The sequence below is a fragment of the Pyrgilauda ruficollis genome, unplaced genomic scaffold (genome assembly GCF_017590135.1).
Source record: "Pyrgilauda ruficollis isolate IOZ18807 unplaced genomic scaffold, ASM1759013v1 scaffold1, whole genome shotgun sequence".
Taxonomy (NCBI): Eukaryota; Metazoa; Chordata; class Aves; order Passeriformes; family Passeridae; genus Pyrgilauda; species Pyrgilauda ruficollis.
The window spans coordinates 872,414-897,277 of NW_024508100.1; the positions used below are offsets into that span (position 1 = coordinate 872,414).

Genomic DNA, 24,864 nt, shown 5'->3' on the forward strand with positions numbered 1-24,864 from the left:
TAATTTTATAACAGGGTTTTTTTCTTTGATTATTTAATGCCTTAGTGATAGAAAAAGGGATGTTCCTTCTGCCAGAACCTCTTCTGCTTTAAGCCCTCAGAAGAGTTTTCAGGATGCTCCCACAGCAGGTCCATGCTGTCAGACTTGTGCTGCTGGAAACAATCCTTGTGGATGTATCCCATTGCTGTATCACATTCCCAATATTTGGAAGTGCCACGGGTGGTGGTACCCTGCAGGCATGAATTGATGTCAAGCTCTGGGTTTATTCCTTTTTGTGGAAGAGGCTTGGTGCATTCTCATTGCTGGGCTCAGGCATGACTTGGATCTTCTGGTTCTTGAGGGCAGCTTCCCTCATCTTGTAATACATGAACTCGTTCTGCTGGAACATGCGCAGCTCCATCTCCGTCTGCACACGCATGACCTGCGGGACACACACAGCAGCTTACAAACCCTGTGACTCGGGGGACCTCAAAACTCATGCCCAATTTCAGGCACTGTCCCCAAGGGATGTCCTAGGCCATGCAGTGACTGAGGCACCTTGCCCTCGGTGTCCCACCAGCAGGACAAAGCTGGCTGGACACAGATATTCTGCTCCTTTCTCACTCTCATTTGCCTGCGTGCTGAAGAAGGCATCAGCCTTTCCCACATCCAGCTTTTCCAGAGGCTACTGGGAAGCCTCATGCTCCAAAAAGTGACACAGGACCTAGAGGTGATGCTGGGTAGAGCCAGGAAAGGAGTGCACTTCCCATCCACACCCTGGGCCTGTCCCCTGGGGTGGCCCATCACCAGGGTGGGGTCACCTCAAGTGGGAGAAGAGGGTTGCTCAGTCCTACAGCTGCACCCTTTAGACCCCAGGATTCATCAGCAGCAGTCATTCCTAGTGCTGCATTATAGCAGAGGATCAGAAGGGATTCTAGGAGATATTTTTACACCTGTCTGTGCATTTATTCAACCCTTTTTTTAGGAGCACAGAGATAAGCATGTGCCATATATCAGCTATTTTCTTCCTAAAATGTGAAGGGAAGCAAAGAAATGGAGGTATCTCATCCTTTGCTACACATATGGAAACAGTCAACAGGTTTGCTTTAGGTAGTAGATATTAATTTTTCTGAAGATATGAAATTGCACCAGTAAAGGTTATAGCTCTGCTATATGGGGACTAAGACATCAATAAAGGATTTCATCTGGTATCCTATAATTTTTTGGGGGGTAATAAAGGAGAATGCTATAAAGCAACCAGGTCACATGAAGTGAATTAGAGTCTAAAGAAATAATAGATCCCCAGCTGCAATTGTAAATAATTCCTCACATCTGAGCAGATGCAATTCCCTGGGATCTCCACTCTTGACTCTGCTAGGAAATGCACCTATCAGTCATCTGAGGAAAAACCACACTGCTGCTGAGGAGGAGTGGGGAGTGGTAAATAAAGAAGAATGGACACCAATAAAGAAAATCAGGAGGGAAACTGGGCACATCCACCACGTGTAATTTGATATACTCAAGTTTCAGTGTCATCCATCTGAGAACTGTGAAATCAGCCTGCTGGAAGAATGGGGGGCTCTGTCTTTTGGCACAGCAATTTCAAAGAAGATTCAGGGGCTCAGCTGCCATTTCACATGTATGTTCTGGTGCAGAATAAAAGCTGGGATGAATTTTCCCTGGAATTTTCAGGGATGAAAATTTCCAATAAGAAAGGATATGCATTTCCCAGCAGAATGTAACATAATCTAGATAAAACCACAGCACTGGTAAGAAGCAATCAGCACTTAATACATCTCAACTCTTTTGGGTGGTTGTTTCTATGGCTTGACTGAGAGAACAGAGAAAGACAGGAGATGACACCTACCTCCAGGTCTTTGGTAATGGGGTGGGAAGGTCCATGGGTTATCAGGAGAATGGCATAGGCTTTGCAGATCAAGCCATGGCCAGCTTCAATGAGGCCAGCGTGCCAGTGTGTCACTCCCGCCCGCATCACGGCCATCCCCAGCTGCGCGTTGTTGGGATGGTAAATTTTCCTGGAAAAACATTGGGTAATTTTAGTTCAGGAGAAATCTGGGTTCCCAAAAGTGTCACTGACATGATGTGTTTGCCAAAGAGCAGATTGTTTACTCAGGTAAAGAGTCTGTTGCAGCCAGTGCCTTTGAAATGTGCCCTTCTTAGAAGGGGGTGAGGACACATTACTCAAGGACAGAGCTGTGCAGGGACATGAGTTATGAAAGATGGGATGTGAACTGGGAAAGTTCACCTCCTGGCTTGGAGAAAGCCAAGCTCTGTCATCTCATGCCAAGAGAAAACCACACTCTGTCAATATTTTGGCACAAGCAGAACACAGATCTGACCCTACAGCTCAGCTGGCACCAGCTTAACCTGACACGCTTAGTGGGGTAACAATGCAACAATCACCAGCTCCTCATTCAAAGCAGGAAGAGAAACAGGTGGTTCCAGAAACTCCAGAAATGTTCATCTCACCCTCTGCAGATGCATCCCTTCATCTGGGAATTTTCAGTGCCTAAGGTGGGAAAAATGAAACCTCTCCTCTACATCCAACTTTGAAAGCCGAAGCAGAGTTAGAAGCTGCTTCGACTTAGCTGGAAACTTGCCCTCAAGAGCTTTTTAGGAATTTTGAAATGGCACTTAAAGCAAGAAAGGAAACTACTGAGGTCCTCACCATGGTCTGAAAAACTGAGGAACACAGAGGGGAGGGAATTTTCTCTCAGTCAATTAGCTCAGCACCAGGGCTAAGACATGAAGTTGCTTGTCAGGCCTGCAAGCCAGGGAGGTGACTCTGTCACCCCTCTGCAAAAGAACAAAATATAACTGCCTTTTGGGGTAGAACTGACCAAAAAGACAAGTAATGAGTGTAAGATGTCCTCAGCAGGAGGGTGAATGAGATGATGAATTAAGCTTTTCTCTCTTCTCAACAGTTTCCATTATTTTTCTGTCTTTCCCTTTTTTCCCTTCTGTTAAATACTCGTCAGTCCTGTTATAAAACCTCAGTAATAATAAAGCACGTAATTTTTAATGTGAGGTTTACCCTGGATCTAAACCAGAATTTCTTTATTCTCACTCAGCTTTTACCACAGGACTATATAGTGAGCCAAGAAAAAATCCATGTAAAATTCAGGAGTGAGGGGATGTCTTGAGTGACAGCCATTTGACATGGTTTCTCTTTGACCTCTCCTTCCTGCAGGGAACAGGCATCTCCTGCAGTCACAGCCTAGGCTCCGTGTCTTGCTATCAGGGCAGCCCTGAGATGCCTCTGTGACAAAACAAAAAGACCAGTGAAAGATGTTCCTAAACCATTTGCCAGTTCCAGTTTAGTGAATCAAGGTGTTTGGGGGCCTTTGTGCATTTAAGAAGTGACCCCTCTCTCTGGTGGTACAAGAAGGTCCCATATGAGTTTCACCACCACTGCCCTCATGGGAGCAGACTGAGAAAATTATTGCTGTAACACACTGCTGCACATGGCACGAGCACAGAGAGCTGCCAGGAGTAGGGCACAGACGCACAGGTAGCCATCCACCATCCTCTTGGCATAGTCAGCTGCTTCCTCAAACATCTGGAGGTAGGAGAGCACCTCGGAGGCAATGCTGAGGATCCTCAGCAGGTAAATGTTCGTGTCCCCCAGCACAGGCTCCTGTTTCTTCAGGCAGTCACGGCACAGCTTCACAACCTGAGTGTGGAGGAAGCAGGGACAGGAAGGGTGAGTCCAAGCACTTTTGGGCCTGAAGATGCCACCCCAAGACCCTGTGGTTTGCACAGTCCATTCCAGTCCCAGAGGCTGAGCCAGCCTCTGTGAATGTTGGGGAAGAGAGGAGGTGCTTTGATTGTTGAGAAACATCAGCCTAGGAAAATGATTGGAACTCACAGCTTTTTCTCCCAGGGTTACACTCCTAAAACTGGTGAGGAAAATGTAACGCCTACTGCTCAGGAGAAGAAAGACACCAAGTGCCAATAGGCTCACACCCCAATGCCATCCACCAGCCTCCTGAAAATATTCAGTGCAAGGAATACTCTTAATGACCCCTTGGGGCTGGAGACACAGAGCTGCACTGCTCCATGCCTGATCTAGCCATGAGTCAGTGTCCAGATTTCTGTTCCAGAGGGCTTCAGCCTTTTCCCAAAGACAGTTAAAACCCAGAGGTCATTACTCAACCTGGAGTGCTCTCTGAGGAGAACAATTAAATATTTCCTGGATGAGTAAAGAGGGAGAAAAAAAGAAATTACTTGAGTCTCTCACCCGTTGCCCTTGTAGCTTGGGGTCCAAGGTGGGACGTGGTTCACCCAAACCACACACCTATCCTCAGCACCCAACGAATGAGCAACACAGAACACTGAAGAGATCAACACAAAGATCCATGATGGTCTTGTTCCACTTCCAAACACACTGTCCTTTTTTTGAGGCTACCTGGCAGAGCTGACTTGTTACACCTGCCCTGTAACTCATGAGTTTCACCCAAGAGCCCTGGGTTCAACACCTGTTTCGGTCAGAGGTGTTGGAAGACACCTGAATCTCTCTGTGCCATCAAAAGAAATTAGTCTGGGATGCCTCAGACACAGTTGTGCTTTACACTTTCATCCATAAATTGTGAGTGTAGAGGGGGACAAGGCCTCCTTTCCTGGGCAGTGTGTGTGCAGGAAGAGAGCAAAGTGCCAGGACTCACCTCGTGGTAATGTCCCTCCATGCGGGCTTTGTTGATCTTCTCCAGCGTGTCCTTGGAGAGCTGGATCACCTCCTTCACCGTGTCTGCAGAGGGCTGGGGACAACAGTGGGAACACCAATGAGGCAAAGGCACTGCCTTACATATGCCAAGAGGAGCTGGTTGAAAGAATGCTTGGTCCAAATCAGCTTGGTGGGATGCTTCCCACATCACCACTTCCTACTGCTGGTTGCGAACACCAGTGTGCCCCTCAGACCTGCCCGAGGCTGAAATGGGCTGCAGTGTCCCAGTTCCAGGTCAAAAGGTGAAGGTCCTGCTGACTTCAGTGAGAGTGTTGCCCATCAGGCTAGTGGCCATGTGCCTCTGACATGCTTGACTAGGTTCCTCAACCTTCCCCACCACTCTTCCCCTCGGAGGAGGGGCAGAATTCACCCTGCAACTGAGAGGTCTCGTGAGATACCAAAGAGGCTGTGAAAGCCACCAGCTGGCGAGTATCAGGTGCTCTTAGTGCAGCTGCTAGAGAGAAATGAGGCTCTTGAATGAGAGATCAGTGGAATAGGAAAGAACCCTGAATTTTACCTACCCTGAGAAACGCTGTCATTGGTTCCAAATAGCCTAAGATGGCTGAGCTCAGATTTCAGCTGCGCCCCGATAGGGAAATGTGTTTTCCTGCACACCTCAAAGAATTTTGTGTTTCACCATGCATTTAGAGACATGAAGCACATCTAGGAACACCTGGCAAAACACTAATGAGCTCATAATTAGCTGCTACCTCTCTATTCACTTAAAACTGAAATATAATGTGATATCCAGCACAACCATTCATCCTCTGCTTCTCTGAGCCCTTCAAATTTGCATCTCCCAACTATTCTAGCTATCATGACCTTCCTTTTCATAAATGAGGAAATCTGAAAACAGCCCACAGTCACGTGACTCTGGGAATTTTTGAGAAGAGTCTGGTCTGGAAACACACAGCAGAGCCAGCAGCCAAGAACGATCTCTGGGTGTAGATCAAAAGCAGAGTCCCAGTATTGCAATGAAGGATGCAAAGATTGGGAGTCAGGACTGTAGGACTTGTCCTATTGTCTTTTTTCCACACCTGGTCAATTAGACTTTTGAGGAATCTGAAATTCATCTAGTTGGGAGATCCTCTTCAAAGTCTAGTATTGAAGGAAAACCCATAGTTTTCATATCCATTTACCCCTATCTGTTACAGATGTTATTATGTTAACATTTGTGTTATGATTTATTATTCTATATCATTATAGCTACTGTAGCTAAGCACCCTGAGCAGCACACAGGGTGTCCTGGGGCACAGGGTACATCCAAATGTAATGTTAATGTCAGTGCAAATCACATTGCTGTGCTGTCTGAGTCAGGACTCCCAGAATAGGCACCTTAAACAGCATTTCCACAGTGGCTTTGTCTAATAAAAATCCTCCCTTGCCTTTACTAAACTTCTAAGTCAGTTGCCACTAAAAACAATGGGAACTTTCTACTCTTTGGAAGGGGTGAAGGGCTGGAGGTCAGAGCAGCTGTTGAGGATGGAAGCTGTCCATCTCCCATGTATTCCTAGCACTTTTTCCATGCAGCTGTGAGTGCTGCTGCCCCCAGGCAAGTGAGCTCAGGAAATGTGACACAGCCAACGTGCTCTGCGGGTGAGGTCAGCCTGGATACTTATTGTCTGTGGATGGGGTGTATTTTTAATAGCTGAAATCATGCACCTTGCATACTCACAGACTTTTTCCGCACAAGCACTTCAGACTGTGGAGGACTTTCCCCCAGAAGTGCACGTTTTCCTGCTGTGTGCTGCACAGCACCTCTGATGCTCACAAAAAGGGGATGGTGCATGTCTAGTGGAAGGGTGTCCCTGCTCATGGTAGGGCAGATGGAATGAGATGATCTATAAGGTCCCTTCCAAGCCAAATCATTCTGTGATTCATGGTCTCACTGCTCAGACAAGACTTGATAGCAGGTGTTGAATGAGGGATGAGGTTTTTTTAATGCTGTCTGCTGGAGAATGTGTTCAAAAATACTCCTGCAGAAAGCCAGATAAAATCCTTCTGCATCAGAGAACTGAGCTCTGGAACAGCTTTCTATTATAAGTGGAGAGGTACAGTTGTCAGCATTAGCTGTAAGATGAAGCTTGATAATTTAAAATGGGTTTATAGCAGGATTGTTTGCACCAGAGGAGAACTTGACCCAGCAAGGAAAGGGTCTCCTCTAGTCCCATCTCCTGTCTCCCATAAGGGAGCTCCCTTATACCAGCTCAATACTATTTCTCTAAGCCTTTCTCAAGATTTACACTCTGCAGTATCCAGCCTTTCCTGGCTCTGTCTCTCTGAAAGAAGAGTTACAGGACTGAGCTTGGCTTCCTGGCACCTCCTGAGAGGGAGGCTGAGAGTTCCGTGCTCTTCCCAGGAAGCTGCATCTCCCTGGGCCTCTCCTGGTGGCACTGCCTCTGTGAGGTCACATTTCCTCATCCCAACTCTTCTGTTTCGTTTCCCACCTGCTCCACATCATTCCCTGGGCTGTACTCTCTGGTGCATGGTGGGACTGCTCAACGCTGCAGATCAATGACTTGACGATACATTTATTGCTCTGCCTTGCTTTGCCTTCCCTTATTCACTTTATAAGGCTTCCAGGAGTAGAAATCCCCAAGCTAACACTGCCAGAGATCACAAAACCTATGAGCAATTATATCCTTGGGCAGTGGAACTAAAAAGAAACTCTTAGAGCTGCCAGCACACTCATAAACTGGAGCTGCTGGCCAAGCAACACATCCCACTGCCAACAGCAAGACACAGCCTCATACCCTCCTACTGGATGACTTGTGAGACCTCCAAGGAAAAGAAAGATCACTTAAAAATGAGCAGTTCAACATGTTAATTCCTCACAGTCAGTCTGCCCACAGCAAGTGTGCAAAAATGTCAAGGGATGGTGCAAACTCCTTGTGACAGGCCTTTGCAAAGAGGGACTGGAAGTTCAGGCTTCCCACATTCCTGGAGCTGGTGTGATGGTACAAACCATAGAGCTTCAGCAGCTCTCATTAGTCCTGTCACCATGGATCACCTGCAACACATTTCCCTTTCTGCACTCAAAATGTAGATTCCCTTGCAGTTTCTCAGGAAAAAAAAACAAACAAAACAAAAAAACAAACAAACAACAAAAAAAACCCCAAAGCCAAAAACCCCATCCCACAATCTAAATGTCAGCATTTTTCTCACCTTTGGACCTAATTTTCCAATATTTTTGCATCCTCTCTATTGTTGGACTTTTAGGCTAAAGGCAACTTCTGGGGGCTTTTTAAAATTAAAAACTGTACTTATCTTGCATAAGGATTAAGCTGGCCTTGCATGTTGGGCTTGAATTGCTGTTGTGCCCAATCAAGGGTCAGTTCTGTTCTCATTTTTTTACATTGGCATTAGTCATGCTTTTGCCAAAATCTGGCTGCGTTCCTATCGAGACTGCTGAGAAACCACAGTCCTAGAGACCCACAGATGCCTTGGTGGAGGAGATGCAGCCACCACTGGGTTTGGAGACTGCAGGACAAACCATACCTTGCTTTCCCCTGCCTTCACTGCCAGCATCAGGTCATCCTTGAGCTGTTTCTTGCAGTGCTCACACGTGCAGTCAAAGTAATATTGCTTCTTCAGCTGCTTCCGCCGCTCCTCGCTCAGGCTGAGGAAATCCACGTAGGAGACTGTCAGCTCATCCCCCGGGGAAATCTTGTTCAGGGCCCTCAGCTCTATCCTGGAGGCACAGGAGATGGGAGGTGCGTTTGGAGAAGCAGCAGGAGCAGAAGTGCAGCCACAGAGCGGGCAGGGACACATCCTGCAGCCTGCCCTGCCTTGCAGAGGGGAGCCCTCACCATAAGGCTCTGCTTTAAGTCTTCAGGGAGGCAGTGCAGAGGTGAACAGGAGTCTGGTTAACTGAATACAGAGCAACAACACTGTCACAACAGTTTTTCCTGCCCCTCTGCAAGTCCCTGGTAGGGATATGTAAAGGTCTGAGCTATAAAGAGGTTATGGCTCTTTATTAATTTATCCATATGGGAGCTCAACCTAGACATCAACTTTTAGGTTATTGCAGGAGATCTCACCAGAAGAAAAAAACATTGAGAACAGAAATACACACCAAAATGCTGAGTTTGGATTTGGGATCTTTTCTTAAGTGCTGCTTTGCATGCTACCCACACACCCCTGGCTATACTCCCAGATCCCGAGCTCTGCTGCCTTCGGTATTGTTTTTACTTTGAAAAGTTAAGACAAATTCCCTCTGGGTACTGCATAAGAGATGCCCTCACCCTGTTCATGCATTTCCACATAAAAGCTTAGAAGTAATTATCTGGAGAGAGTCTATTTTTAAATAGCTCATTGACCTATTACCACAGTTCTATTGCCAATCTCTATTACTGAAATCCACGGCAAGCCCCTGATGATGGGATTTGGAAATCCAGACATTTGTACCTGCCTTTCCCTCATGTCATTCCCTGCAAAAGGTCTTAAATAATGTGGAGATTTAGAACTGTTCCCTTGCTCTTTCACTCTACATACTGAATGTCCCAGTTACTCTGGGCCACCTCTCAGATGCAGGGGCTAAGCAGGCACAACTGGCTAGAGAATTTGGCCAGAATGGGGAAAAAATACATCAAGTACCAACTGTGAGGTGGCTCTTTTGTATCCACCTCCTCTCCCAACTACTAGTGAGCTCAACAGTGTGTTTAATGTACATGTCTGCCCTGAGATGGACCTGGGGGGGACCTGCTGGCTCCCACCTGAACATGAGGTGCTCTAGGTGGAACCCAACAAAAGCCTCACTAAAGGCAGAGGTGGCAGAGGACTCGCAGGTATCACCAGGTGCTTTAGAAGTTAGCCTTTTGGGAAGGACATGGCGTATTCTGTGTGATCATGTTTCTGCAAAGGGATTGTAATTTTCCTGGAATTCCTTCTAATTCCCTTGGAATTCCTGTTACAGGCTCTCAGTACCAAGGGCGTAGCTCTGAGTCTTCCAGCTCTGCTAAGGCTGCTGTCAAAATTCTTCTCCGAGGCTGGTCTTGATCTTCTCTTGGTGTTGCCATATCAGCAGCAAATTTCATACCAAATTTACCACCAAACATGCCATTGTCACGAAGGGCAGCTATTAGTTATGTCACAACCACAGGAAAGTGCCAGACAGAGAAAGGTGCAACCAGCTACTCCAGGAGGAAGTGCAAAAAAAGAGCAATTCCCATCTGAAATGTTTACACATATAAACATTCCTGTTCACACTTCACAGGGTCCTTGTCAAAGTGAGTCATGCAACCAGAGAAGCAAAATCAAGCCTCTGACTTTCATGATGCCCCTGATAGCCCAAGCACCGTGGGGGTATTTTAAGCAGCCATCCCTTGTGTGGAGGGGATTGACAGCCTTTGGGGTAAGCCAGGAAACACATGGCATATTTTAAATACTGTAGTTAAAGAGACACTGTCAGCCAGGAGCACTCCACTGAGCTTGTCAAGGGCTCTTTCCCCAGTGTCTGCCAGAGCAGCAGGGATCCTGATAGCTGCTTGCACAGGCACAGCGAGTGCCTGGTAGCTCAAAACTCAAATTGCCCCAAATAGCAACTCTAATCAGAAGTGAAAGTCTTTTCCCCCTTTTTTATGGCTCTATCTATAATGTAGTGAGTAAGATTCAGTGGTGAAGAAAAGCACTTCAAATATATTTCACATCTTCTTTCAGGAAAATGCATGCCTGCTTGAAATTAAAATTTAAAGACAACAGTGTCCCCTTAAGAACACTGACTATAATATACCAAATGCCATGACTTTTTTTGCACATATTTTTGTGATTTATTTAGTTTGGATCAGGTAACAGTGGCATCATTAAAAGGTGGAACATTAATGATGGATTATGATAAAAAGGAATTGAAACCTACATCTCATGGTACTGCTACTGTAGGCAACACATTCCTTGGGCACAGTTTGTTGCAGGAGAAACATGGAGTATTTAGTGTGTCAGTAACACAGTCATTTCTCATCTCCTAATATGCAAGGTTTTATTTTGGGCTGTACAAGATTAGCAAGACCTTGTTCTGACTTTCATGCTCTTGCCATGGTCAGGGGAGGAGAAATGAGAAGTGAAGACGGGAAATACTGACAGGGAGGAAGCCAAGGCAGAGAGGGAATTCACCCTGGGGAAGACAGTCTATTACCACTATTATTTTAATTTACTACAAAATGCAGAGTTAAGTGAGGTTTGGGTTTAGTGGGGCTTTACACAAGGAAGGAGGAGAAGTTTAGAAAACAGGAAAAGTGGAATTTGGAGTAAACAGAGGGAGCCCCTTGGGGTCTTTGCATCTTTTCCATTAGACATGGGGCATGAGGGGTACAGGGTAATGGAGGAGAATGATGCTTTCAAGACCAACCCACCTCATCTGTGTGTGGAACATTGATCTTACAGCCTCATGACTGAAAGACAAAACAAACATCTGCAGTTTACACATGTACAAGTACAACAACAAAAACATGGGTGCATGGCATAGCACTGGACACTGTACTGACAGGAGACAAGGGGGTTGCCAGTGCCTGGCTCATGTGGCTCATGTGCATGAGAGCTTCCCTTTTCATGTGCAGCTGCCAGGAGCAAATTGTCCATCACTGGGCCATAGAGGATCTGGTGGAGAACTGCCCTGGCACTGTGATTTTAGGAGTGGCCTAGGTCAGGGAATGTGCAAAACCCGCTCCTGATATTTGGCAGGAACAAGGGGACTGGATCTCCTGCACGGAAAGATCTCACTGACATCAGCAGTTGTGCTCTCTAGAACACAGCTTGAAATGGAAATCACACTGGGATATCAGCCACAATTTACCTGGCCAATAACCAGGTGGTCAAGTTTAAAGTCAGTGGGAGCTTTGACAAGCTGCCAGGAAAATCAATGCCATTCCTTACTTACCCAGAAAGTCAGGGCTGTTATCACTGCTGGGAGCTGTTTGGAGAGGCTCTCCTATCAGTCCACTGTGGATCCAATCCAGGGCAACTGGATATCATAGTACAGACTCCAGCCTGACTTTGGATCAGACCCTATTTCCCACCAAAGTAATAATCCAGTTTTGTTTTCTCTTGGCTCGTTTACCAGCTGCTTGGTAAATGCTGGTGTAGTTTTATCAGGGAAAACCAGCAGTGATAACTGGAGTGCAGAACCAATGTGTTAGTTAAAAAAGGAGATGCTGGGGGGAAGAGGGGTGGTTAAGTTATAGCACTAAAGTTTAATGAGGATAGGAAGCTGTAAAATAGTAGCAGAAAGATAAGAGAAAATCCTGTGGCTGTGCAGTTTTTGGCAAGCAATTTCCCACAGTTAATGTTTTGCACACACTGCAACTTTCTGAATCAACAGCAGTTTATACCTGCCATGGCTTGGAAACTGGGAAGGGCAGAGCATCCTCCACTCCCAGCTCTGGTGAAACATCTCCCATTTCCCACTGAATCTTTTTCCATCTCACTCATCCTGCAGAGGTTTTCTGACAGGACTGGGGTGGGAATAGGGAATACCCAGAGACTGAGAGCATTCTGCACCCTCAGGCGACTCTGCTTGTGGATAACAATCACTAAGGTCCTGATGCTAAAGGGTTAATCAGTGATTAATTGAGATGGCACGCTCTCACCACATGGGAGTTGTGTTAGGAATGGTTATAAACACACCAGCAGATAGTAATACACAGCTGATTGCAAGCTTTGGTTAGGAGAAACTCTTGGGTTGTAGACTCAGCATAATCCTTGGTAATTTGCAAGTAGAATTACTCCTTAGCTGTCTGTAAATGAGACTTCAGTATAAGGGGTGAGTTAAACAGCTATTTACTACTTTAGCTACCTAGTTTGAGTCTAGTTACAAAACTCATAAGAAACCAGGGAAAAATTCTTTGCTGGTTGCTGGATTTGGGATCAAATCTTGTATATTTGTTAGTGCATCAGATGACAATTTTTTAAATAACAAGGAGAGAAACCAGTTTGTCTTCAGGAAGAAAGTAATGCTTGGGGGTTTTTTCTGAGCTAGAGAAGGAAAGAAGAATGAATAGATTTTCTGGGCAGGGACCTGACACGGGGTGGCAGAGCCTGCTGAGTTGGCTGTTGGGATGCATCCCTGCTGCACCAAAGGAAAGAAATCCACTCACTTGCCATTGTTGAAGACGACAGTGCAGTTGGGCCAGCAGTCGTGGTTGGCCTGGCAGAGGTTGGGGAAGATTCCCACACCAACAGCCTGCAGTCCTCTTTGGTCACTGAGGGTAAAGCCATTGCAGCTGATCTAGTTCCAAAACACAGGCAGGAAGAAGCATTAAAGGAGAAAAAGCTGAAACACTCCAGCTGGGATAAAACATCAGAAGAGAAACAATGCAGGGCTCGTGCAGAGGGACCAGGCCAGAGCTGAGTCAGTGTTACAGAATATTTGCTGTCAGTGTTCACTTGGGATGCCTAAGATAAACTTGGTTTGGCCGTGCATTGATTTCCTTATATTTGGTTTCTGAAAATAATTCAGAAAAAGGTCACAGGAAAATGACTTTGAGGCAATTCAAGCAGAAAGCAAAGTTCACGCTCACGAAAACAGGTATCAGTTAGAAATTAACCTTGACTGCTGTATTGAACCTGGTCGTGTTTGCTGGGTTGCCCTCAAAGCTCATAAAAACCAGCTACTACTCTTTGCTGTGAATTTTCAGAATAACTACTTTTGCATGACATATATTCCAAGAATGCATTATTTCACTTTTCCATATAATACACTATTATGAACGGAGCAGTTTTTAGTCACAAGCATAAACAATGGAAATATCTGCAAAGAGAAAACATGATAAGATAAACAAAAGGAAATAATTAACTCATTTGCTGATTATTTTACCCTGTTAATAGTTTTATTTCCTTTGTGAACTGATTCTGTAGTTTTTCTGTACTTCCTTGCTCCTGCACAGACAAGCTGTGCTGGTCACTAGCACACAGGTTCTCCCTGTGTCCAGTGGACTGGGTTTTCTTTCTGGTGTGGGTGCCAAAGCATGCTGTGTCCTTTCTCTGTACTGAGAGTGGCAAAGGCCAGCTTGTCTTGCACAGCAGCCACTGGCACAGGGGTGAGCAGAGCCTGTGTCTCCTCTTGACAGTGTTGGGAGCTGAGGGGGGAGTGCAGGGATACCCAGGGCTGGGAGCAGAACAGCTCAGCCTGAACTGGAATTTCCCTCTCTGCTACACTGAGAGCAAAAGTTTGTAGTTAACGACTTCGTAATTGATATTATTAAATATATTTCCATTTTTTTACTGTTTTTATTGTATATATTATGTCAATGTAAAAAATCAAACACATGCAATATTAATAGACATCTAAATCTATCTAAATCTAGTATCTATTAAAACAGATCTTCTATATGCAAATGCATTCTAGATGTAGTTACTAAAAATATATTTTCTCAGCTCTCCCAGGTGCAGAGAGATGCCCAGTGGGACTTGTGATGAAAATGCAGCACCTATGATTGAGCAAACCACTTGTCTGCACACTTACACAGACAAAATATCTCAGCCCCTGCCCTTGCCATGCCCCAATTTCCCAGTCAGTGCAGAGGAGAAGCAGGTGAGGAATGGGATGAAGTCAGCCATCCTCTCATGAGGCCAGCTGGAGAGCTTCTCCCCAAGCTGGCATTACAAACCCTCCCCACGTGCACTGCCATCCCTTGGACATACCACCCCGAATATGTGGGAGATGAGCTGCATCCCGAACTGCTGGCAGTGGGGCGGCCAGAACTCCAGGAAACTCTCCACGTCAGCACGCAGCTCCTTCTTCTCCTCCTCTCCAAAGCTGTCCACGTGGTTCTGCAGCTCCTCGATGGCCACCAGGCAGCCCTCGGACAGCCCGCTGCCCTCCCGCTCCATCTTCCACAGGATGCGGGCAGCCAGCCTGGCCAGGCACAGCCACAGCACCAGCACCCCGTGGAGAGAACAAAATTCATCAAAATTCGTCATGGAGAGAACAAAATTCATCAAAATTCATCTCCTGGGGAGAAACGGTGTGCAGGGAGATCGACTGAGGCAGGCTCAGCATCCAATGAGTGGTGGGTGGTCAGCATCCCCGGCCTTCTGAAGGACAGGGAGATGCAGGGGTTTGTCCCAGCACCTGTGTTCTCATCTGGAGAAGTTCTACAGATCCCCAGGTAGCCCTCCACAGCTGCTCCCATTTCCTTGAGGATTCCTCTCATTTTTTTATGGTGGAGCCAGAATATGTAGACAAGTTAATGTATCCTATAGGCAAATTGGGGAAGAACCAACCTCTTCTTCCACTTTTCCTCCTATTCCCCAGTCTCCCACACTTCCTAAACCATGCAGGGTAGGTTTGCATCACCACGTTCAGAGTTTTTGGGGCCCAGCTCCAAAAAAACCAAACAGGAACACACCTCTTGCACAACTGATGCTCCTCCACACACCTTCCCTACCTCAGAGATCCTCCTGGCCTATCCTAAACCTTCTCCCACCTCCACCTTGCCCAGACCAGGCCACCCAGCCGTTCTTTGCCATGAGAAGAAAGTGTCCCAGGTCTGTCCTGTCCTCTCCCAGGTCACAGGGCCCAGCTCTCACCTGATGTTTTCTGTGGGTGCCTTGCCATGCCTCTTGATGGCCGAGCACTCGTTTTTGTGGTTGAGCCAGGCTGCTCTCTGGCAGGTCCTGTCGCAGTAATGGGCGAACTTGCACTGCCCGCAGCGGTGCAGCCTCTCCTGCCGCTTGAAGCAGGTGTGACAGATGACGTGTGTCAGGCTGGAAGGACAGAAGGACACCTTGGATCAGCGAGGCCCAGCTCTGCCCAGTGAAGGTCCTGCCAGTTTTGCACCCCTGCACACAAATGAACCCCTCAAGGTTTTTGGGGAGGATGGAGAAACGTCCCACCAAGCTTAATGGTTGTGTTCTTGCCTGGTGCTGTTGCTGTAAGTTAAATGGTTAAATGGAATAACTGGGAGCCCTTCAAAAGGGGAATTTCATCTTTGGGGGATTCAAAACAGGATTTCCAAGAAACATCCTACAATTGTATGCATGTAACCATAACCAAGGCTGGGGGAGGATACTGATGAAGAAGTCTGACTTCACATCCTCCCTCTGAGAGTGTCCAGGGTCCCAGATTGAGGGAAAACCTCCCCCATATCCCCCTTCAGGTGTCCAGCTTTTGCTCCTAGAACTTAATTCACTGGGAAGGATGGGGGAGACACTTTGGTGTCCTGTCCAAAAATTTTGGGACTTTCCCCTTGCTGCTAGAGAAGGCTTTTCACTGCCTGATTTGGTGTCTGCAGCTGTCTGCTTCTCCAGGCAGCCACCCACTTTATCTGGGCCTCCAGCCAGGCTTGACAGTACAGGAGAATTTAAATTCCCATCACTCAGCCACTGCTGGTGCCAGAAGGGAGGTTCTCCTCACTGCAGAAAGCTCAGAGGCCACAAAGGCTTTGTGATCAAAGGAACATTTATAATTGTGCACAGTGCAGAGAAACTGAGGCATGGGGAAATAAAAAAAATTATTGATGAGCCTGTAAGGAGGATGTGCCACAAGCAGGAATCAGACTCACAGCCCCAGAGAATCCAAAGATTGTCCTTGCTCTCTACTATACCTATACCTATATATAGGTACACACATACATATACATATTTATATTTATATCACAGTACATTTAAAATGCATTTTCTGCTCTCTGAAAATATTGTGTGAGCTGCTGACATAATCTACCCTGTGCCTTGGCTCTTGCAGGATAAAGAGGGCCACAGATTTAAAAGCAGGATGACCCACATCAGACAAAACCGCATGCAAAAACGAGGTTTGGAAAAAAAATGTTTAGGAAAGTGAGCTGGAGGGAGCCCAGTGTAAGGCAAGCACCTGGGATGGGGCAGGGGGAAATGTGTCTGGGAAGGGGGATGCAGCCAGCTCCACTGTGTCAAATGGAAGAGCTGGGAGCTGGTGAGAAATGTGGGGCTGTGCTCTGTCAGCTGTCGGGTCAGGGGGCAGAGAGGTGCAAGAGAGATTACACTCCTTGTAAGGCAAAGCAGAGGCAGAGAGCTGATAAACCCACATGGTTACATCGTGCCAGGAAGCAGGGAGATATCTCACATAGGGAATGGGGGTCCCTCCTGCCACCTGGGTGTTTTAAGGGCAGTCAGAAAGCAAAAAAAAAAAAAAAAAAAAAAAAAAAAAAAGAAATTTCCTTGTAGAGAGGAATGACAGGTTGGAAGGGAACATGGTGCAGAAAAATCCAAGTTCTCTAACAGGCGATTCTCTCCCCTCAGTTTGCTCCCTGAGGATAAAAAATACTGAAATGCTGACTTTGTGTTTTGCTGTTTATTGCATGGGGTGTCCAGATTTTCCAAAGCAAACCTGGCTGGCAGAACTTACCATTAGCTCTGGAAATCCCTCATTTCTGAGGCGATGCAGAAATGCACCAAAAATGTAATGCAAGACTTTCTGAGAAAGAGAAGGAACAGACCTTGTGGTATTGAAACTGCAGAGACAATTACTCCCAGGTGATCTGACTGGCAAGTGTAAGAAATACTGCAGCTCTCACTAAACCATTATGGGATCCTCTGTGCCCCAAAATGGCTTCAAAGAAGACTGGATTTGTGGATAGTCTGTGTTGCCAGGACTCCAGAGGCCTGGGCTCAACTCTTGGCACAGTAAAAAAATCAGGAGACACAAGTATTTGAGATCCATTCCATAAAACTTCAACTAGCATTGCTTAAGCATCTGCAAGCACCTAAATCCCCCAGGTGCCCCTTGGCAGTTGTGAAACTCCTGTTGTGGAGCTCAGAGCTGGATGCCCCAAAAGGGAAGGACAAAGTGGGGCTCTCCCTTGGCTGGGTTCTGGTTTTTCCACCTGTCCTGGAGACACACAACACCCAGACACCAAAGGCTTGCAGTGGTTCACAGGCTCCTCTCTCATCCCCTCTGCAAGGTTAAAGTCTCCAAGTGGAGCAGCCTGAGATTAAATTTAAGTCTCTAAGCCTATGGAAATCATTGGTCTATAAAACCTTCTCTGTCTGGTCTAGAAAGTGTTTAACACAACCCAAAATGGTTCCAGGTACCCCAGATCTCCCCTCCAGTACAGAGAGCAGCCCATGTGGCCAGGGTGCTGCACGGCCAGGCTGATGCCTTCTGAAGGCTGACCCAGAACAGAGACTAGACACAGCTAAAGAATAAAGTAGGGATTTATTAAAAAGGCCTCAATGGATCCAGTTTGGGCAGCACAAGGACCCAGCCAGGGCTACACCCAAGATGAACCAAAATGGTCACAAAATGCACGACCGCTCATGGGGTCTTTAATTTTTATCAGTTCTGCTCCGTTTGCATATTGGAGTTAATTGTCCAATTATAGCTTTAGGTTATGCACTTCCATCCTTCTTGTTTTTCTCTCTTCAGCCCACGGTGTTTGTGCTCTTGGGGCTGAGATTTGGATCATTTGTCCTTGGTCCCCAGCTAGAGAAGGAATTGTTTTGTCTCCCTGCTCTGTGAAGACAGCTCACCATCCCCTGATATGCAGCTCAGAATTACACACTAAAGCAGTACAGAATCTGAAAACTATAAAAGCTAAAACCTGAGGCACAAAGGCAGCACTAAAAGTTCCTGGAGAGGACCCTTGGGAGGTGCCTTCTGCTGTGGCACCCACCAAGGAACCCTGGAGGTCTGAACCCTCTGGGTCTTGCTGCTCATCTTCCCCTGCTTCATCACAGGGACAACACAACTGATTTCTGCTCGGTGCACACCACAACCTCTGAGGTGATCAGTGCCCTTTTCCACACATAGTGAGAACTGGTTCTCACCCTCCCCAAAAGCAGGATCTTCTTTAGTACAGTGATGCCTCCAGCCCATCACAAGCTTGCCAGGTCAGGATTTAGGGCTGACTTAGAGGGCAGATGCCACTGCCTGACTCACTGAATGACTTTCTGGGGAGCCTCAGGTTTCCTTGGCCTCCCACCCCAGCATCAACCCAGCTGAACTCTGAAGGGCTCACATGCTCTGGTGCTACTTAGGTGGGACACACAACTACAACTAATCCTGAATGCAGCTACAGTGACAAAAACAGCGATTCAACGTGCCAGCCAACAAATGCAAGAGGTAACGCAGCACTGACAACTAAACCAGGGCTCCTGCAAGCACAGCTTGCAGTGAAAGCACAAGAAACAAATAACTCTTGTGACTGCTTGGATTGGATTCAGACAGATTAAGGTCTGTTGGACCTGCCAGGGTTGAGCACTGTCACAGGAAATGTATTAACCTCATCTCTGAGACATGCACAGCCCAAACATCTGCCATCCAGTGCACAAAACATCTCATTCAGTGGTCTGGAAAAGCCAGGTGAGATGGCTTTAGTGCAAAAAACAGAGGAGGATTTCACTGAGTAGCTGATAGACACAGTGAGTAGCTCCCAAACTGTTAAACTTGGGTCCCTGCTATCCTGTACATCACAGATGATAGACAGAGATGGCCTCACTTACACCTAAATCCTATTATTGCTTGGCAGGGCATCTCTCTCCCCAGTCTGTTACAGAGAACAGCATAAGAACAACTCAGGATGTAGGGCAAAGTCTCCTTGGTTTTCAAAGGCTGTAACACTTCATTAAAGACAACAGCCTAAGAAAATGCACCTGCTACCTAAAGATGAATTATTAGCACAAGAATGGGTTTGCTCCTTTTAAAAGGAGTTGGAGCTTAGTACTTTCATCTTTAAAATGTCAAGAATTATATATCTTCGTTTTTCTGATTTGAGAGGAGGATTAATTTTAGACTAATTTTTGACTATTTTATTTTTAGTCTTTCATTACAAGATTTCCTTTTCTTAGAGGTGTGGGTGAGATTTTCTTTAAAAAATCTAGTTTGTTCCCAGGTTTAATTAGGCTTTTGAACAAATGAGATAGTAATAAAAAATCAAAGCCCAGAACATTTTTAAAAATATGAATATGATCACATTAACTCTCAGTTTTTATAGGTGTCAGCTCAAGTAATTTGTTCCCATAATCTTTTCAATTATGCTGTTATGGAAAATTTTGGATTTCTTACATGTCTAGGTCATCCTAACTACAATAGTAGAGCTCCTCACATTTCCTTGGAAAATGTTTTCGACCTCTTTGTACATCAAAAAGACATGCAAAAATTGCATGATCTCAGTTTTTTATCAATTTGCAGATCACTCATCAAGCAGATCTTCAGGTGATCTCGAATTTCCACCACATAACACTGTTTTCCTTGACTACTGTCCCTCAAATCCTGCTGGTTAAAGAGCAAACCTTCTCTTAGCAAAGGCTGACAGAGACATATGAGGCATCCCCTTGCTTATAGGAAATGTAAACTCTTGCAGGCTTGAGAGCCAAGTGATGTGTCAGAGGAGAAGGTCACATACAGTACATGGAGCCCAGGCACTGGGAATGCCATGGACATGGAGCTGATGGAGGAAAGGAGACCTGGGGTCTTCAAGGAGAAAGCAAAGAGGGAGGGAGGATTAGAGAAAGCTTCAGTGAGAGGTCAGGGCCATTGCAAATTGAAAAATTACCCCAACAAAAGCAAAGAATCCCCTGAGAAGATGCATTTCCAGCTTTCTGCTTCTACGTCAGGGCAAAGCAGGCCTGACAGTGGTGTTTTCTGGGTGATATTTCAGCTGGTGACAGCAAGGCTAAATCTGAGATCAGGCTGTGTCTACATTTTATCCTGGAAATCACACAAACTTCTGCACGCTTTCCCTATCAGTATTCACCATTTCTTTAAGCAGCCTGCTCTCATTCAGGTAGAAGTAACAGGCTTGATACAGGAGTCAATGCTAAGTATACACTGTGTTAAGCAACTAAGTTATAAAATCATAAATTCAGAATGGTTTGGGTTGGAAGGGACCTTTAAAGGTCACCTAGTCCTAGTCCAACCCCCCTGAAATGAACAGAGTTATCCTAGTGAGTCATACTCTGACCTTAAAATCTGGCTATGAGCTGGCTGGTGTTTATAGGAACCTCATTTTTCTTTGAGTTTTACGTACTTCTAGATTAAAAGTCTCTGGCACTGTGTAAAAATCTGCTGCTCATATGACCATCTGAGGCTGAAGGGTACAAACCCTCATCAACTTAAACAACTTTAGGATCTTTCAGGGTCCCTGTGACCTTCAGGGGCTTCCAGGGTGGGATGCAGCCTGTAGATTTAGACACCAAGATGTGCTCATCTGTACCCCCTGTGTCTGAGTAGAGATGCCCCACCACACTCAGTAAAGTCTGGAAAGCCATTCAGCTCAAAGGTAGATGTCTGTGTTCACTGCACATATAGAGTTCCATTAATTACATCAGCATTTAGTGTTGGATTCACTTGTCTGGACACAGAATTCCAGTGTTAGGCTCTGCAGGGACACCTGATGACAGAGTTTTGTCAAAGGAAACATTTGTCCTTTTTCCCAGACAAATAAAATCCCCACAATTCCTCAAACAACCTCCTACTGAAAGACATCATTAAAGTGCAGTTGGGTGACAAATTACTTTGACAGACAGGTATCTGTCTAGGTATCCTTCTCTATCTACATATATAAGTCAGGTGGGAGTCTGTACTGTGATATCCACAGTATATATATATATATATATATATATATATATATATATTTCTATATTTTATATATATATATGGATTGTATCCATAGTGGGCTGATAGGAGAGCCTCTCCAAAGAGCTCCCAGCAGTGGAGGAGGCAACCAGCAGTGATAACAGCCCTGACTTTCTGGGTAAGTACAGGAAGGGCATTGATTTGCCTGGCAGCTAGTCAAAGCTCCCACGTGTAACTTGTTACTGACTTTAAACTTGACTGTCTGGTCATTGGCCAGGTAAATTGTGGCTGATATCCCAGTGTGATCTCCGTTCCACGCTGTGCTCTGGAGAGCACCATGGTGTTGTATCTCTGCAGAGCTGCTCCTACTAATCTCAGACAGACCTTTGCTTTGCCATCACATCCTCTGCAGCCATGCAGAAATCACTGTGTGGCCTCTGCACTACAGCTGCCTTCCAAACACCTTCCAACAGCAAAATCAGGGGAAGGATTTCAGGGTCTCGATACCCACAGACCGGGAATGGACATCCCAAAGGACTGAGTTCTTCAAAGGGCTGGAAAACAGAGATCAGCTCTGCACTCTTGTGCATCTTTATGGTCTTTATGCGCAAAGAAAGCTCAGATCTCTGGACAATCTGTCACATGTTTGGTAGGGCCCGAGCCAAAAACTTACACCCAGCAATCCCTCATATCTGAGTCCCTTTTCCATAGTACACATACACAGTGCTTTCAGCATGGCATAGGGAATACTGAGTTGAATTAGGATGAGGGACTCTGGATTTTGGGTTTCCCTGTGCAGGCTGAGACCCTTTTTTAATAGTGTAGACTCAACAGCAACTTTAGGACCTATAAACCTGTGTTTGTGGTCTAGGAAAAGCACATGCCTCTTCACTGGGCTCTTCATCCGTGCAGAAGCAACAGCAGCTCCTATAGGGTAAAATCAGCTGCCAAGGCCAGTGTGGATTTAATCTTGAAGGAATAAGGAATATGAGGATGCAGGCAACCCTTCTTTGACAGCAATTAATTCAATGGAGTTTGATGCAGCTGAATACCCTGAGACAGCAACAGAAGAAACCTTTAAAGCCAAAGCCCTGGGTGTGGAAGAAAACATCAAGGTAATTTCCACAAGAAAAATGTGTTTCCATTATATCTCACACCAAGGCTATATCCTGCCAAGCTCTAATCAACAAATCTGTTTCAGAGATTTTGGGACTGTGTTTCACCTCTGACCCATATTCAGTGCTTTGAGATGAAATGTGCCACAGGAGGGTAAGAATCCATTATTATTGCACAACAGTTGCAGAGAAGGGCTGTGTTTACCTTGACTTCTACTGCTCAACCTCTGGACTGCCCTCTGGGAGCTAAACAAGCCCAGCTTGGGGAGGAAGGGAGGGAAGCAGGGAAACACATCTGAGCTTTTCTGTTGGAAAGCTCAGCCTAAGACACAGCCTCAGTCTGAGCTTCTGCCCTTATCTCACATTACACCAGTGACATTTGAAAATGCAGCAAAGTCTCAGCTCTTCAACATGGGCAGCTCTGCTCTGTGCATGGTGGAACATTGCACATGGAAAAAAAAATATTTTTAACCCACCATCAAAAGTCAAAATGTTTTCAGTGGTTAAAAAAAAAAGAAGTATTTTTAATAAGGCATATGAGAGAAATAATTGTCCATAGGCACTTCTGAAGCAAATCACCAGAAAATTCCAGCTAGTGACACAAGTGAAGCTGAAGTACTGACTCAAGAGCTAAAAGGACACATCAAGGAGAAATGATTTTGTCACCAACTCGTGTAATTGAGCTCAGGGTTAAGACTTCAAGAACTCAACATTTCTACAACATTTCAAGAACTCTACATTTTTAATGTGAGCTCTTGCAATGACATATTAAAATAAAAACTAAAGGTGTCATTCCTGCTATGGCAAAGATTCATAATCATGCTCACCCACTGACAGTTAGAGGACAAAGAAACAGTGAATGAAAGGCATAAAAAACTTATTTCTTCCTCTGCCCATTTAATATTCAATTCTCTGCTACTGCCAAATCACACAGTGGCACTGATCAGCTTCAGCTTCGATATGACCAGGGCTAATAGAGCAGCACAACCTCTGGTTGTGCCCCAGACTTCATTAGCAGAGCTGGTTTAATTAGACAAACTCAGCTGAGCAGAATTTCTCACAGCCCTATTTAGTGGGAAGGGTATTTACAGAAGTCACTGGCTGTTTGGGGCTAAAAATTCAGTCTCAGGACTCACCATGATGCCCTTGAAGAACACTCACAACTTTCTTAAGCTCAGAATTAAACCTTCAGCTGCCATCTAAGTCCTCAGTTTAAAAATCTGGGCCACGTGCTGTTCTCAGTTACCATGTTGTAAAGCTGAAGAAATTTAATTTGTGTCAGAGGCTTTAATTTAGATTTAACCCAATGGAAATCAACACAGAAATCCATCCTTTGCATCTTTTCTCTTCCAGGTTATTTAAGTGAAACTTCCACGGATCCAAAGGGCAGAAGTAGACACCTACCAGCCACACCAGCAGTGCAGGTTGAGTGAATGTTGTGTTTAAAACAAGCAGCAGAAAAGAAAAATATCCTTGCACCAGAGCTCAGAGTCTGGCTACATCAGTGTGAACATAAATTTAAAACCAGTCTTGTGAAAGAGCAAAAGCAGACATTTGTCTCCCGTTAGCTCAGCCAGCTGTAAATATTAAATCAGTTTAACAGAAACAGTGTCACTTGCTGATCCCCACCAGCTCCTCGTTCCAGGGCAGCGGGTGATGAAGCTGGAAGTGCAGCTGGGGATGGTACTGTGAGCAGAGCACAGCAAAACTCACTTTTCTCATGTATAACCCATCAGAGACTTCAGCAAAGCCAGTCTGAGACTCCTGCACCTGAATTACCCTGACTCCTGGCAGTTCTCTGCAGCGTAGCACGGGGCTGCTTTTGTGAGGCACTGAATGCATGCAACTTTCACTGCTTTTCTAACAGGTTACAACACCAAGCACCTTGCAAGGTCACATCCTGGAAACAAACTGCACCTACTGCAAGTGAACAAGCTGATCTGAGCCCTGGGAAGGAAATTCCCTACAAGTTGTGAACGTGTCTTCCCAGAAGCACTTCTGACTTCCCTCTGATCCCTTCTCTGATGTCATCCAGGCACCTCCAAACTTTTATACAACCACCCAGATGAAGTTTTATTTCAGCGGGATTATTTCTGGTCTGAGTTTTGCAAGTGCTTTTCTCTTACCTGTCAAAGACCACGGCTGCGTAGGCTGGCTCTGCGAAGATGACATCCCCAGGCAAGAACTCCTTCTGGGCTTTCAAACCCCTGCCTTTGCCTTCAGTTGTGAACAATTCCACTGACTCCATTCCTCCTCTGGTCATGCCAGGGACCCCAGGGTTTGGGAGGTGGGTATCTCAGAGCAAGCCAAACCTCCTGTCGCTCCTGCCAACCTGGATGTGCTGCAGGGCCAGGCTTATAAAAGCAGGGCTGGTCTGCCCCCTCCCCTGGGCACATGGATTCCCATAGGAGGGCCAGGGGGTGGGAGCAGGAGATCCTCTGCCCAATATCCCTGAACTATGCAGGGATGGGACAGGGCTGGGGCTTCTGCTTCATTAGGAAAACCCTCTCCAAAAGTGACGCTGGGAGGTGTTTCTCCCAAGC

At 45.9% G+C, this 24,864-nt stretch overlaps 1 protein-coding gene across 2 annotated transcripts; it reads right to left on the reverse strand.

Annotated features, from left to right (window-relative positions):
* On the reverse strand, nucleotides 1–24,864 carry SMYD1 (SET and MYND domain containing 1). Of its 2 annotated transcripts, XM_041482883.1 has the most exons (10): nucleotides 24,448–24,864; nucleotides 15,245–15,421; nucleotides 14,357–14,570; nucleotides 12,811–12,941; nucleotides 11,071–11,109; nucleotides 8,222–8,414; nucleotides 4,665–4,757; nucleotides 3,510–3,673; nucleotides 1,847–2,015; nucleotides 1–421 (listed from the first exon to the last, which is right to left on the reverse strand). In XM_041482883.1, exons 1-10 carry the CDS (start codon nucleotides 24,582–24,584, stop codon nucleotides 263–265), a joined length of 1,476 nt encoding a protein of 491 aa, XP_041338817.1. In that variant the 5' UTR covers nucleotides 24,585–24,864; the 3' UTR covers nucleotides 1–262. The 2 variants fall into 2 exon arrangements, with proteins under 2 accessions (XP_041338817.1, XP_041338886.1); XM_041482952.1 differs by lacking the exon at nucleotides 11,071–11,109 and having other exon boundaries at nucleotides 24,448–24,863.

Coding starts and splice junctions, on each gene's coding strand:
- SMYD1 (XM_041482883.1), bottom strand. CDS start 24,584: ATGACCAGAGGAGGAATGGAGTCAGTGGAATTGTTCACAACTGAAGGC. Junction 4,758..8,221: donor TGAAGGCAGGGGAAAGCAAG/GTATGGTTTGTC, acceptor TGTTGTCCCCAG/CCCTCTGCAGACACGGTGAA. Junction 422..1,846: donor CCATTACCAAAGACCTGGAG/GTAGGTGTCATC, acceptor TGTGTCCCGCAG/GTCATGCGTGTGCAGACGGA.